This window comes from Epinephelus fuscoguttatus, linkage group LG6 (genome assembly GCF_011397635.1).
Source record: "Epinephelus fuscoguttatus linkage group LG6, E.fuscoguttatus.final_Chr_v1".
Lineage (NCBI taxonomy): Eukaryota > Metazoa > Chordata > Actinopteri > Perciformes > Serranidae > Epinephelus > Epinephelus fuscoguttatus.
This window is the reverse complement of record NC_064757.1, coordinates 23,989,099-24,003,113: the sequence shown is the minus strand read 5'-3', so window position 1 is coordinate 24,003,113 and position 14,015 is coordinate 23,989,099. Positions and strand designations below refer to the sequence as shown.

Sequence of the window (14,015 nt, the reverse complement as noted above, 5' to 3'; positions counted from 1 at the left end):
GTAACTGCAACTTGAGTGGTAGATGGAGGCATAAAATCAAGAGGCAGTAACTCTAGTTTTATTATGTTATGTTTTTTTTTAACATATTTTAGGATTTCAGAACCACAGAACTGTTAATATTCTTGATGTACCAGCTCTTGCATAGTGTAAAGCTAGAATTAGGCAAATAATATCTTAAACAACTGGTTGCAGTCCATGGATCCCATCAGAGACTGTAAGATACAGATTGACGACATGTCTCCTCCCACAGTACAAAAATGAAGCCAAAATATCCAGGAACCGCTGCTGCCATCTTACGTTGGTGACCTCATTTGGAGCCAGAGTCTACACAGTAGCGAATCCTGCAGTATCGAATTCCTGCTGGTCACCCTGTCACAAGCAATTAATCACGTGCGCACTAATCGGCACACACAGCTCTTAATCATGACGTCAAACCTCTGTTTTATAGCTTCAGATAACTAATTAAACCAAACGTATCAGAAGAATGAGCACTTGAACATACATTTAGGGTACATACATTACCATCTTGATCTTTTAGTTTGGCTCATGTCCCATTAACTCACCTGGAGGCAGCGGGGCTTATGACCTACACTGCAGCCAGCCACCAGGGGGAGATCGAGATGTTTTGGCTTCACTTCTGGGGAGCTATGTTGTCTTATTATAGAGTCTATTTTTGGCACCACAACACCTCGGCCGTGAGGGTGCCCCTTGCTTTTATTTTAATAGAAGACTTAAAAGCTTATCTTTGTAAAATTCAAGATATAAAGTGTCCAATTTTTGGCCAGAAACCTGCTCAGAAAGATGAATCCTGTCATGTTCACCACAGAGTGTATTTTATGCTTGGATAGAAAAGCCACAGAGGAAAAAGAGGCCCATGTATCAAAAATGGTAACTCATTTATGGTGTTCACGTATAAGGCACATAAAGTTAACACTGCAGTTCCTCACCGTCAGTGTTCTTTCTCTCAGCTCCTTTCCCAGGTAATACTGGTGCATTGATTGTTACGCCAACGCCTCTGAAAGCAGAGCATGTGGTCCATAACACTGGAGTGGTCATCGCTCCTCCTCAGCTTAGAGGGGTATGTTTTCATCTCGAGTCGCCAATAGAAAGTTACAAATCAGGAGCATTTACGTTTTATTGTTAAAGTTTTGATGTGTATAATTCCTAAATGTGAAATTTAAACTTTACTACTCTTAAAACTGTAACATCAGAACGATTATATTTTATTATTCTGCTTCATGATCTTGTACCTCTTTTTCATTCTTGTCTGTTGTTTCTTGTGTCATGTCTCTCACACTCCTGGATGTCATATTGTATCTCAGACAAAGAAGTCTCCAAAACCGATCGTCCCCAAAGAAAAGTCTTATTCTTCCAGCCTCAAAAATCAGAAAGCCTCCTCGAGTGTCGGTGAGACCTCACTCTACCCAAAAAGCACAACTTAACTTTAAAACCTCAACTTACACACGTTACAAGTTATTTTTTTGTTGTTGTTGTTGTTTTTCTTTCCAGTTCCCAGTCAGCCAGGATCAGGTCAAGGATCACCACGTGGGTTAGATCAAGTCCCTAGTCCGCAGTCACTGAGCAGCAGCAGCAGCAGCAGCAGTACACCTCTGGTAAAGAATGAACAAAATCAGGTTTGTGTTTGGGCCGGGTTGGATTCCGACAAATGTTAAGAAATCAACCTGTTTTTGGTGAAAATGTAGTGTAAAAATCAATAAAGAATGTGGACCTGCTGTAGGTGTTAGACTACTTTTACAGCCTTATAACATTTGTGTGACAGGGTTACAGTGTTTCAGCTGAACAGTTACTACTCTCTTGGACTTAGTTTGGGTTCAGACAGAAACTTGGACTCTAGTGTGTTTATGTTTCTAAAAGGGGATCTATTATGCTCATTTTGAGGTTTCTACCTGTATTTTAGATTTCTATTAGACATCTTTATCTGCTTTAATGGTCAAAAAACACTTAATTTTCCTCATACTGTCTGTGCTGGAAGGCCTGTATTCATGCTTTGTCTAAAAGGGTACGTCTTAGCGCCTGTCTCTTTACACCCCACTCTTGGAAAAGCCCAGTCTGCTCTTATTGGTCAGCGTTTCAGTGTCTTCATATCTCAGCTCATCTGCACCATCATGGCAGCAGGGAAATGACTGTAACTGACAATAGCAGCACTCCTACCATGAAAGCTCACCAATAAAAGCTTCTAAACACAACCAGACATGTTCCAGCAAGAATATGATCCGAAATCAGGGCGAAATTGACGTCATTAACCAAGATCACATCATTTCCCAGATGTTAGCATGTAGTTCAGGGTTCCTACAACTTATGGTTAGATTAGTTTTTAAGATTTTTTTAATGCTACATGTAATTAGATTTAAGACCAATTTTACAATAACAAAATTGCAAAAATAAAAAATAAATCAACATGAATTACAGGGTTCAGGACACTTCTGCTCAAATGTTCATTTTAACATAAAACATACTTTTTTGTCTCGTGGTGGAGACGAGACAAGAACAGAACTGGGAAATTTTGTTTTGTATTTCTAAGGACTCATTCACTGTGGCGATATTTGGTCCGCTTTAAACGAACCCTGGAATGCTTCCACGCATAGTTTGGTTTGTTTGGAGTGGTGTGAACGCTCATTCGAACTCTGGTGCGGACCAAACGAGTGAACCATGGTCCGCTTGAAAACTGGGGGTCTCGGTTCACTTGCAAGTGAACCCTGGTGTGGTTCGCTTACAGTTGGAAATGCAAATGGACTATCCAGCAAACCAAAGAGAGGAGGTGACGTAGAGCGCAGTGCATTTTGGGTAGAAAAAAAATGTCTCATGGGCAGACGTGGAGGAGTGAGGATGTGCAGGCACTTATTGATATATGGTCAGAGGACTATTCATCACAGTTGCTTATGGCTACCCAAAAAAGAGTTCTGTTTTCGGTCCTGGCCAATCAATGAGCCGATTTTCTTATTCCTCATGCTTTTTTTCTTCCTGGTCAGTGGTCTTTTCAGGCAATACCGCCCCCAAACGAGCAGCTATTGTAACTGCGTGACATTGTCCAGGCAGTTTGGTCCGCTGTTAAAGGGCAGTGTGAAAGTGAACCGAACCAAATGAAGGTGTGAAATTTTTCAGCATTCCCCACCCAATCTAAACGAGTCCCCTGGACTATCCTGGTGTGAATGCACCCAAACTCTGCATGTGTGATTTCACTGCCTTGATTCCCATCGTGTCGAGTTTGAAAGACTTTTGAGAAAAATATGTCCAGCCTCGTAGGCATTGCTTGTTCTAGTTTCAACCATGCACCTAAATCTTGGTTAAATAGCCAGTTTTCGTTAAATTTGCACTTTCAAATGCCGTCCAGGGTACAGTGACAGTTGGCTAGCAGACAGTGGATCCTGGCTGGAAACAAAATATGAGCGTTTGTGGTTCCACTATCCTGATCTGAGTGACGTTAATGTGAGAAGCTTTTCTCAATTATTTTTAAGATTTTACAATGCAACGTTAGAAAAAAAAAATCCATAAAATTCTACTTCTCATGTTTAAGCATTTTTAAGACTTTTGAAAGATTGATTTGGGACATTTCAACACCAATTAAGGCCTTATTCTTCGATAATGAACTCAGTGCCTTTGAAGACTTTCAAAGGATCTGTGGGAACCCTGGCCATGTAGCAGTGAGGGCTTAATAGTGTAAAGACTTGCAATAGCGTGCCTGTAGAAGATGGCCATATAATGAAATCCGCCATGAGCTGACATTAGCTTGTCTCAAAAGTCGAAACATTGGAAACAGTGTTCAGACTGGTCTGAAGCCTCAGGTATTTGCTCACAGTGATTACTTCTACATATGTTTACCTCATTATTTGAAACTTTGGCCACATTTAATATGAACATCCAACGTTGTAACATTATATATGACAGAAAATAAGGACAAGCATAATAGGTCCCCTTTAACATGAATGGTTTTCTGGTGTGATCGCTACAATTAAGTGTGGATTTTATTATTTTAATGACATATCACAGGCCACCTAGGACAGGCTTGGGCAATCCTTGAATTTTTTTAGTGGCAATGAAATGGCACATTGTGATAAAGCATGTAGATTGAAAGCCATAAATCCCAGTGTTGAAAATGAATTAAGCTAGACTGGATTTGATGTATAATAATCCTGTTAGCCTGTTAGCATCAGTAGCATCTTTTCCTCTGTTGTTTGTGAAACAATCTCAGTAAGCATCTGTTTAATGTTTCCACTGCTGTTGTGTGACAGAGCCGGAGGATAACGTACATATCTGCTGAGCAAAAGAGACGATCAAACATAAACATTGGCTTTAAAACACTCTGCAACCTGGTTCCCACTCTGAAGTCACAGTCAAATGTGAGTCTGTGTGTCTTCATCAGACATCCAAAACAGATTCAGAACATCACTATTTTTGGTTATGTTTGTGTGCTTGTATAGTTCTAAATATTTCATTTGCTTTCTCTTTTCCTACTATATTCATGAACTCTGTGCATTTAGATCAGTAATGCAGTCACGCTGCAGAAGACAGTGGATCACATCGGGAAGCTCCAACAGGAGAGGCAGCAGATGCAGGAGGAGATCAAGAGATTACGAGAGGAGATAGAGGAGCTCAACACCTCCATTAAGTACGCTGAAACATTGTATATGCATCACCCCTCTTCTGATATACAGATGTTGCACAGACGCACATTAACTCTCAGCTGTTTCTGTCTCTTGTGACTGCTTAACCACAGCTCGTGTCAGGAACAGCTGCCTGCGACAGGGGTGCCCGTCAGGCGGCAGCGCTTCAACCACATGCAAGAGAAGTTCAATGAATATGTGAAGAACCGCACCCTTCAGAACTGGAAGTTCTGGATTGTATCCTTTGATGAAGGAGCTCTTACACTGTTTGCTGCTCATTAATACAGGGTTCCTACGCAGTATGGGAAAATATAGAATTTGAGTTGTGAGCCAAGCACAGTGTTTTTAATGGTGTTTGGAGCAGGCAGCCAGCGCAGCCAAAATAGTTACCATTGTAAGACAGAGTGCAGACCAGAGTGAGCTTGATGTCATCAATAGCAAGGCAAGAAGGATGGCGTGCAACTGATTTCACACTCATACGCAGAGCTGCTCTGAGCCACGACGTCACATCCTGCAAAACAGCTCTGCCCAACAAGTGCCGTATAACTGAACCAAATCTGGACATTCGTGACAAAATTAGCTTGAAATAAAATGAAGCAGTATCTTTGATGATGTTAATACATGGCCAAAATTGTTCATTGAATAGCATGTTATACATTCCCACAGACCCAGTGAATAAGCAAGGCCACACAGATGCTGTGAAAACTAAATTAGTTACCTTTTTCAACTCATTTTCAGCTCTTATTCATTAAAGGGACTAAAAAATATGTGACAAAAGTAATATACAGTATGACTATTTATTATGGAAAGTTAAAACAATATGAGCACCGGTTTTACCAGTTTGTTCTGTAACCCTTTTTTCCACCGGCTCGTGTATTAAGAAATCCACCTTATGCTTTAACATGAAATCTTCTTAACCCTTATGCAATATTTTGTGGAAAAAGAGACATCTCACATAGTAAACAACGGTCTAGGGTATTGTATGATTCCCACTCACTGTACAATGTTAATTTAGAGGCTGGCGGGAATACTCTGACCTGTAACTTATATTTACTCAGCAGTTTGAATGAAAACACCACTCAGTAACACAACACAAGATATCAGATTTTGAAAGTGTATTGCACCTGAAAAACATTCAGACCTTTACTGTTGGAAAAGAGAAAATCAAAGAAAAATAAAAGACCCGGGTAAATATGTTTCGTCTAGTCCTAACTGTTCAACCTGAGTGCACTCTTACTTTGTTTCGTTGGTGCGCTTAGTTGGAGCTCATGATGGTTACTGCAATGTCTGTGGGTACCTCTGTGTGTCTGTAAAGCTAGCGGGGCCAAGCTGCAGTTGCTGATCCACTCCCCCGTTGCGGCGGCCCCCCCCTCGTCGGCGACACTCATCCACGACAACCCAGCAATGCTCGTCCGTGACGACCCAGCGACGCTCATCCACGGCGACCCGGCGATCCTCGTCCGTGGCGGCCCCGCGATGATCCTCCGCGACGACCGTGCAGTTAGCTTTCCGCTGGCTCCGACAGGCTAACTCAGCTGAACTTACTTCATCTCCAATAAAACAAAAAAAAACACTCATCGGCGCCGGGGAGGCTGACTCGCACACTCACGGCATAATTTGCAGACAGCAGTTCAGTCCGTCGTGGATAAACCACGGCACCGGGATAACACAGTCCCAGAGTCTCCGCTCCACGCCATTAACACCTTGCGCCTTCCTCTTCCTTTTTCTCGGGTCTGCCCGGAAGTGTAACCCTCAAAAGGTCATGAACTCACACACGTAATATAACTTATCTGGAATGCTTCTTCAGTTCTAAATGACTGGTGCGGAGTTGCAGCCTTTAAACTCTGTGTGGGGGTGAACCCTTTCAGAGCCGTTAAGGTCACATGTGAGTCGTTGACCCACCTGGTCATCATGTGTGTCGTTTGGGTCAGATGGGACCAGGTGTGAATGGGTGTGAAGTTGTCTGGGGAGGGATCCCGAGACTGCACTGTAGGTGGGTGATAAGTGGTGTCGTAGGCCACCTCCACTGTTTAACGATGGTCTTTCCAGTTTGACGTAGATGGCTTCCTTTACGCTTCTTTCAAACCATCTTTCTTCCCTGGCCCAGATGTGCACATTGCTGTCCTCAGTGTCCCTTCTCCTTTAGATGTAAGTGGTAAGCTGAGTCTTGACCTGATGAGCCGGCTCTCCTGTGCTGTGCCATGCACTTATGGAGTGGTTCTTTTGTTTCACCAATGTAAATGAATTCACATGTGACCCCATCGACTCTGCAAGGGTTCACACCCACACAGAGTTTAAAGCCTGCAACTCTGCACCAGTCATTTTGAACTGAACAAGCTTGTTGGATGAGAGGTCTTCAAACATCTTCAAGAAACATAAGCAAGTCCAGTTGCCTACGACATAGCACTTACGATTTTTCTATAGTTCTGTAAATAACCATTGTCTGATTTTATGCTACACTTGGCATGAGTCTGCGGACAGAGGTCAAAGGTTTCATTGCTGAGTTGGATATGGAAAGCCTGTCCCTGCAGCTCTAAATCTAACAGCTTTCACTGTGGTTGTGATTCTTCAACCCAGCAATGCTCGTCCGTGACGACCCAGCGACGCTCATCCACGGCGACCCGGCGATCCTCGTCCGTGGCGGCCCCGCGATGATCCTCCGCGACGACCGTGCAGTTAGCTTTCCGCTGGCTCCGACAGGCTAACTCAGCTGAACTTACTTCATCTCCAATAAAACAAAAAAAAACACTCATCGGCGCCGGGGAGGCTGACTCGCACACTCACGGCATAATTTGCAGACAGCAGTTCAGTCCGTCGTGGATAAACCACGGCACCGGGATAACACAGTCCCAGAGTCTCCGCTCCACGCCATTAACACCTTGCGCCTTCCTCTTCCTTTTTCTCGGGTCTGCCCGGAAGTGTAACCCTCAAAAGGTCATGAACTCACACACGTAATATAACGTAATAATAATTACTTTTTAACTTTTTTTTTTTTTTAAAGGCATTCACACCCCATGAAATTGTGTTTTTTAAAACCACCCATTTTAAACATAAATCATTTATACGTTTTAACATCTTAGTTTTATCAAATAGTTATTTATGCAGATTTTAACTTCACCATGAACTGACTTTTTCTTTAACTCATTCCCATAAAAAAAGAACATAAATACGACTGATATTTATCAGAGTATTACAGTTTACTTCCTCTTTGGGTAGAGATGTTTGACACTGGAACGTCTCACAACTTTCTGTGTAGGAGTTTTGCCCACAATGGGTAAATGCAGAATTTTTGATGGTTGGCTATTTGTAATCAGATGCCAGATATGTTGGGTATGAAAAATCTACTGATTAGTCTGGAAAGGTATGGAGTTTTCAAAATGGAAAATGTGTAGGATCCCTGCCAGTGTCACACAGTGTGTTGTAAGCATTTTGCTGAGGTGCAAACACCTCGGTCAGATCAAACTGATACATACCAGCATGATTACATCCTGTTTCATACACAGTAACGACTAGATTAGAAATCAGACATTACATAAGTGAAATATTTTACAATCTTTACATCACACTTGAGAAAAACAGAAGCTACTGATAGTCCAGGTTATATTGACAGACTTTAGTCAATGGCCACAGCACCCAGAGTGCTTAAAGTAGTGATACAGACATTAACCCAAAATTCACTTTGGGGTTTAAACTGCCACACTGTTAAGTCACACATTATCTTATCTACAAGGTGCAGTGGCACTTCTTATAGGGTGACCATATTTTGATTTCCAAAAAAGAGGACACTCAGCCCGGCCACGAGATAGCCTACTTAAATGATACTTACAGCTTACTCAAAGATGCCTTATCATTTTAATATATTTAAAGTTTATATGTATGGATAGAAAATTCAGTTATATTACAAAATAATGTCTCTCAAAGACAGAAATTCAGATAGGCCCCTATAGATAGGGGACACATACACACACTAGAGTGTAGCTACCCAATCCGAGCCCAACGGATTCCGACGGTAGGCCTACCCGACGGGTCGGGCCGGGTTCGGTCAAAAATGTATAAATTGTATTCGGGCTCGGGTCGGATTCGGTCAGCTTTCAGTGAAAATGTAGTGTAAAAATAAATAAAATCCTATTGTCTGTCCTGTTTATTGCTTGGGCACTGTTATTTACATGGCAACACCTGAACAGAACACACACACACATTGGCTGTTTGTTTCTACCTCTCCCCTCGCTGGAAGTCTCGGACCTTCCGCCGCCCGCCTCCGCCTTGATTAAACGCTGAAAATAAAATAAAAGAGGGAGACAAGTTTTCCTATTTTATCTTATTTTGTTATATTTCTCCCTCTCCCCTCGCTGGAAGCCTCGGACCTCCCACCGCCCGCTCCTGTCTCAAACACAGAGGTCTCCCTCTCTGCAGAGCACCACAGCGCACGCCCGGCCTGTTAAATACCCTGTAACCATAACAACTGTGCGACACAAACTCAGTGCTTTAGTAATTAAATAATGTCGGGCTTGATTCGGTTTCGGACATAACAAAACAGAATGACTGTTGGGTTTATACAGAAATATGCGGCCCATGGCACACTCTCTCTCTCTCTCTCTCTCTCACACACACACACACACACACACACAAGGAAAACCGGACATTATCATCAGTTTATAAACACCCACCAGACGACCCGGACAGACTCTCAGTCATCCCGGTCATAGTAATCATTAGTGCTATATCGTAGGCAGCTGGACTTGCTTGCATTTCTTGAAGACATTTCACCTCTCATCCAAGAGGCTTCTTCAGTTCTAAATGACTGGTGCGGAGTTGCAGCCTTTAAACTCTGTGTGGGGGTGAACCCTTTCAGAGCCGTTAAGGTCACATGTGAGTCGTTGACCCACCTGGTCATCATGTGTGTCGTTTGGGTCAGATGGGACCAGGTGTGAATGGGTGTGAAGTTGTCTGGGGAGGGATCCCGAGACTGCACTGTAGGTGGGTGATAAGTGGTGTCGTAGGCCACCTCCACTGTTTAACGATGGTCTTTCCAGTTTGACGTAGATGGCTTCCTTTACGCTTCTTTCAAACCATCTTTCTTCCCTGGCCCAGATGTGCACATTGCTGTCCTCAGTTTCCCTTCTCCTTTAGATGTAAGTGGTAAGCTGAGTCTTGACCTGATGAGCCGGCTCTCCTGTGCTGTGCCATGCACTTATGGAGTGGTTCTTTTGTTTCACCAATGTAAATGAATTCACATGTGACCCCATCGACTCTGCAAGGGTTCACACCCACACAGAGTTTAAAGCCTGCAACTCTGCACCAGTCATTTTGAACTGAACAAGCTTGTTGGATGAGAGGTCTTCAAACATCTTCAAGAAACATAAGCAAGTCCAGTTGCCTACGACATAGCACTTACGATTTTTCTATAGTTCTGTAAATAACCATTGTCTGATTTTATGCTACACTTGGCATGAGTCTGCGGACAGAGGTCAAAGGTTTCATTGCTGAGTTGGATATGGAAAGCCTGTCCCTGCAGCTCTAAATCTAACAGCTTTCACTGTGGTTGTGATTCTTGCTCTCTTGCTCCCTGCAATATCTCAAACTGATCTGCTGTCAGCAAGTTCTGAAAAGAACCATTTGTCTTGTTTTATAGATGCATTTCTGAAAAACAGAAGCAGTAGTGCCAAGCTCAAACACATCACATTTCCTGTGACTACGTCATAATGAAAGTAAACTTGTGTATTTCCAGTTAAATGCTTTAAATATGAAGCTGCAGCAGTAGGAAATGTTTGATCATTACCCTCAACACAAAGTTCATAATACTGCAAAACTTTGATCAGTGGGCTACAGGCCTAAGCACCATTGTGTTACCACATTCAGAGATAGATAGGGACTTAACAGACATTTATTTTATTTAATTTTTTAAGATTGCTCGCTCTGTAGTATAATTGATCCTTGACCATTATCTATTCCAGTTCAGCATCATTATCAAGCCTCTCTTTGAGTCATTCAACGGGATGGTGTCCACTACAAGCAGAACGGAGCTGTGCCAGACCACATTGCAGTGGCTCGATCGTCACTGTTCCCTTCCAGCACTCAGACCCAGTAAGTAAAGGAGTATTTCTCAGAGACATATGGCACAGAAGATGCTGTATATCACCACCCCCCCCTGCTCTATGGTTCCAACAGAAAGGATCAGTAGTTGTGGATCATTTGCAGCACTGCAGGGACTTCCTTCCAAGTGATGAGAATCAGATCACCGCAGTGTGTAATTCAATTATCTGTCACTATCTCTGTTTGTTTCAAGCAGTCAACACGCAACCATGACATGACAGGAAACTTCACAGTGCATCTCATTTTTTTTAATGATGCATGAAATCACTCCATCGTTAATCTCATCGCTGAAACTATGATGATGATGATGACACTTTTCAACAGTTTCTCAATACGCCTTTATTCCTGACTCAGTCTGAATTTAGCAATGACACTTAGTGGAGCTTTCAATGGAAGGTGACGTCAAAAGATTCCTATCATTAAAGCCGTAGCTTGCTGGAGGCTGGGCCTGCGCCGCTGCGGAAAGCTGAAGAATTATGAAGGTTATCGCTCCAGCTTTTTACTCCATATAGTGGGGCTGCCCTTTCAAATTTAATTTTGCAAATCTCTTAAGAGCATCCTGCAATCCAATCATCTGATGTAAGACCAATTTTGAAATTCCCCAAGTAATTGTCCTTTGCATGACACACAAGATTCTCATGCATCCTGGAAAACATGAGAATGTTTAATGCAGCACTTGTGAAAAAAGCCCTCTGTATCCTGAAGAACACTGAATACAAAGTTTTGTTGCACACTTCACCAAAAGAAGCCTTTTGTATTAGACGTAGTGCCCGTCCCCCCCACGCACAGTCATTATTACAGTTGAGTCATAGTTGAGGTATAGAGCTGCCAAAGCAGGGCGTTTGCTTCAAAGAGCTATGTTTCACAGGAGTGGTGGACAAAGTATTCTGATCTTTTACAGGAGTAAATATGCAAATACCACAGTGTAGAAATTAGACCTGAGCCAAATACTCAGATGAAACGAATGTCGGGTACAGATAATGTACTTTTTATGAGTATCATATGTATCAATGACCATACCTGTGATGAACAAAATCCTCTTTTGGGTTGCTGTGTTCAATTTCTTACTCTTGTGATCAAAAATGATCTGAAGCTCAAGTTTGAGGCTGTTCTGTTAATAGCTTTCTAATATATGATGAGTATAGCAATTTCTGACCAACCCCTGTCAATGATAGGCTTAAAATAACAACTTCTGGTTAAATCCCATATTGCGGCTTCCAGATAAGTTAAAAAATAGCCGACCTCAGACACCATAACGGGAGATATGATGAACTTACTGTCATTGGTTTAGTTTACTCTCTGTTTAACACTATGAACTGATTGTCTTGACTTTTATGTTAAAAAAAAATGAAGTCCAAAATCCCAGAACAAACAGTACCCAAATAAACAGGCCTTTACAAAAACAGAGTTCAGATCAGTGGGGTATTAAACAACTTCATCAAAAAATACAAAACTAAGATTAACCAAACACACAGCGGTTAAAGACTGTAACCCCATGGCACCTTCCACACTCATTTCAGCACACCTGCCTGTAATTAAAGGTTCCCGAGATGACAGGTCAGGTGATGCATTAGAGTGACTCAAAAAATAATAGGAAACTGGCAAGACATCTCTAACATCCCATAAATTTCTGTCTGAAGCTCCACCCACTTCAGTTTAAACCCTGCCCAATTAAAAAAAAAATACAGATACAGATAATTCAGTTGATTGAACTGATACCGATACAATGGTGTCCTCACTTATCCTGAGTAGAAATACTCTCTTTCAAGTTAAAGCCCTGCATTCAAAATCTTGCTTTTGTAAAAACACAGAAGTATTAAAATATCAAAATAATACTTAAAGTAGCAAAAGTAAACACATAATGAAGATTTACCCATTTCAGAATAATAATAAACTGTTATATTATGTGATCCTAATCATTGATGCATTAATGTGTTCATCACTTTAATGTTGCAGACGATAAAGGTGGAGCTCATTTAAATGACTCTATGTACTGCTGGGTGGCTTAACCGATAATAATATATTACAATCTATTAGCAAATTTAGATTATTGGCACAAAATTTGAATAAACCACGTAACTAATAACCAAAGTGATCGAATAAATGTACTGCAGTAAAATATATAAATTGTCGGGGCCTGGCAATTTTAGGCAAAATTGGGTAATTCTGAGCAACACACACACTAAAAGAAAGGCATATAACAACATAAGTTACATCATATAATTATGGCATGCCCTTCAAATTGTGGATGAGTGGCTGAAGTGATCAGACACATAATATACAAAGGAAAGAAAAAACTCAACAACAAGAAAGTAAGAATAACATTAACTGCTAACAATTATGAACAAACTGGCCTGATCTAGTGTAAAGCTAAACATTATCCATGGTGACAACGATGAAAACATTTTTTAAAATGTAAAAGTAACTATTGGATAGACTCTGCATATTGACTTATAGCTAAGCCAAATAAACAGGGAAAAGTGTTGATAAAGAGCATTTGTCTCTCCACAAAACTGCCATAATTCTTTTAACCTTGGTAGTCTCTAATCCACATAGCATGATGCCTGAACATAGGACTTTCACATTAGAATGTCAGTTCTTCCTTAGCTGAGGCTTAAACTCACAACTTCTGAGACTGAGGTCCGTCTTCTCACTTCTCACTGAGCTAATTGGCAAGTGACAGTTCATGTGTGGCTTCACAAATTGACTAAGCCAAGCATCAGGGTGCCAGACAGTAGCCATCCATGCCATGGAAAAGCAAATTTCAAAGTGAAAGTTCCAAAGCTGTAGCACATATGGTTGATTTGTTATGAATTTTCAAAGTTTTGAAATTTAGAGGCTTGCTGTAGCGCCACCATCAGGACTATTGTCTTGTGTTTGCAGTTGAGGACATCTGGCATGGGACTGGACATTTATGAAAAGTTTGGGTAGATTTCTCATATGGAAATGTTGCACAAGCTGAGGCTTGAACTCACAATCTTCACAAGAACCCAACACCAAGAACCATCCTCTATCTCACTGAGCTAATTGGCAAACGGAAATGTCACATGTAACTTCACAAATTGACTAAGCCAGTCACCTGTGTGCAAGACAGCAGCTGTTAGTGTGTAAAGGCAGATTTCAAATGGCTGTCAAAAATTCAGTTATTAAGACAAAAATCCGAAAATACACACATTGCATCTAGACAGCATGGAGATGTTGGTAATTTGTTTTTAACAATGATTTATTGGCTCCATAAGTGAAAAACTGATGTTTAAAAATGCCATTTTTGCATTGACTCCAATTGTTCACATGAAAGCG

The 14,015-nt window shown here is 41.5% G+C and overlaps 1 protein-coding gene across 5 annotated transcripts in view; it reads left to right on the top strand.

Moving 5' to 3' along the window:
* Positions 1-14,015, top strand: part of LOC125889800 (MLX interacting protein) — a 58,792-nt gene that overhangs the window by 23,740 nt on the left and 21,037 nt on the right. For 4 of the 5 annotated variants that reach the window (XR_007449483.1, XM_049577955.1, XM_049577953.1 and 1 more), the window contains exons 10-16: positions 969-1,078; positions 1,323-1,407; positions 1,510-1,634; positions 4,251-4,358; positions 4,500-4,627; positions 4,736-4,859; positions 10,577-10,706. Coding sequence is in view for 4 of the 5 variants with exons in the window: in XM_049577955.1 (XP_049433912.1) it covers positions 969-1,078; positions 1,323-1,407; positions 1,510-1,634; positions 4,251-4,358; positions 4,500-4,627; positions 4,736-4,859; positions 10,577-10,706 (810 nt within the window). In the remaining variant the exon portion in view is untranslated. The remainder of the gene's footprint in view (positions 1-968; positions 1,079-1,322; positions 1,408-1,509; positions 1,635-4,250; positions 4,359-4,499; positions 4,628-4,735; positions 4,860-10,576; positions 10,707-14,015) is intronic. The other variant, XM_049577954.1, reaches the window with a different exon arrangement.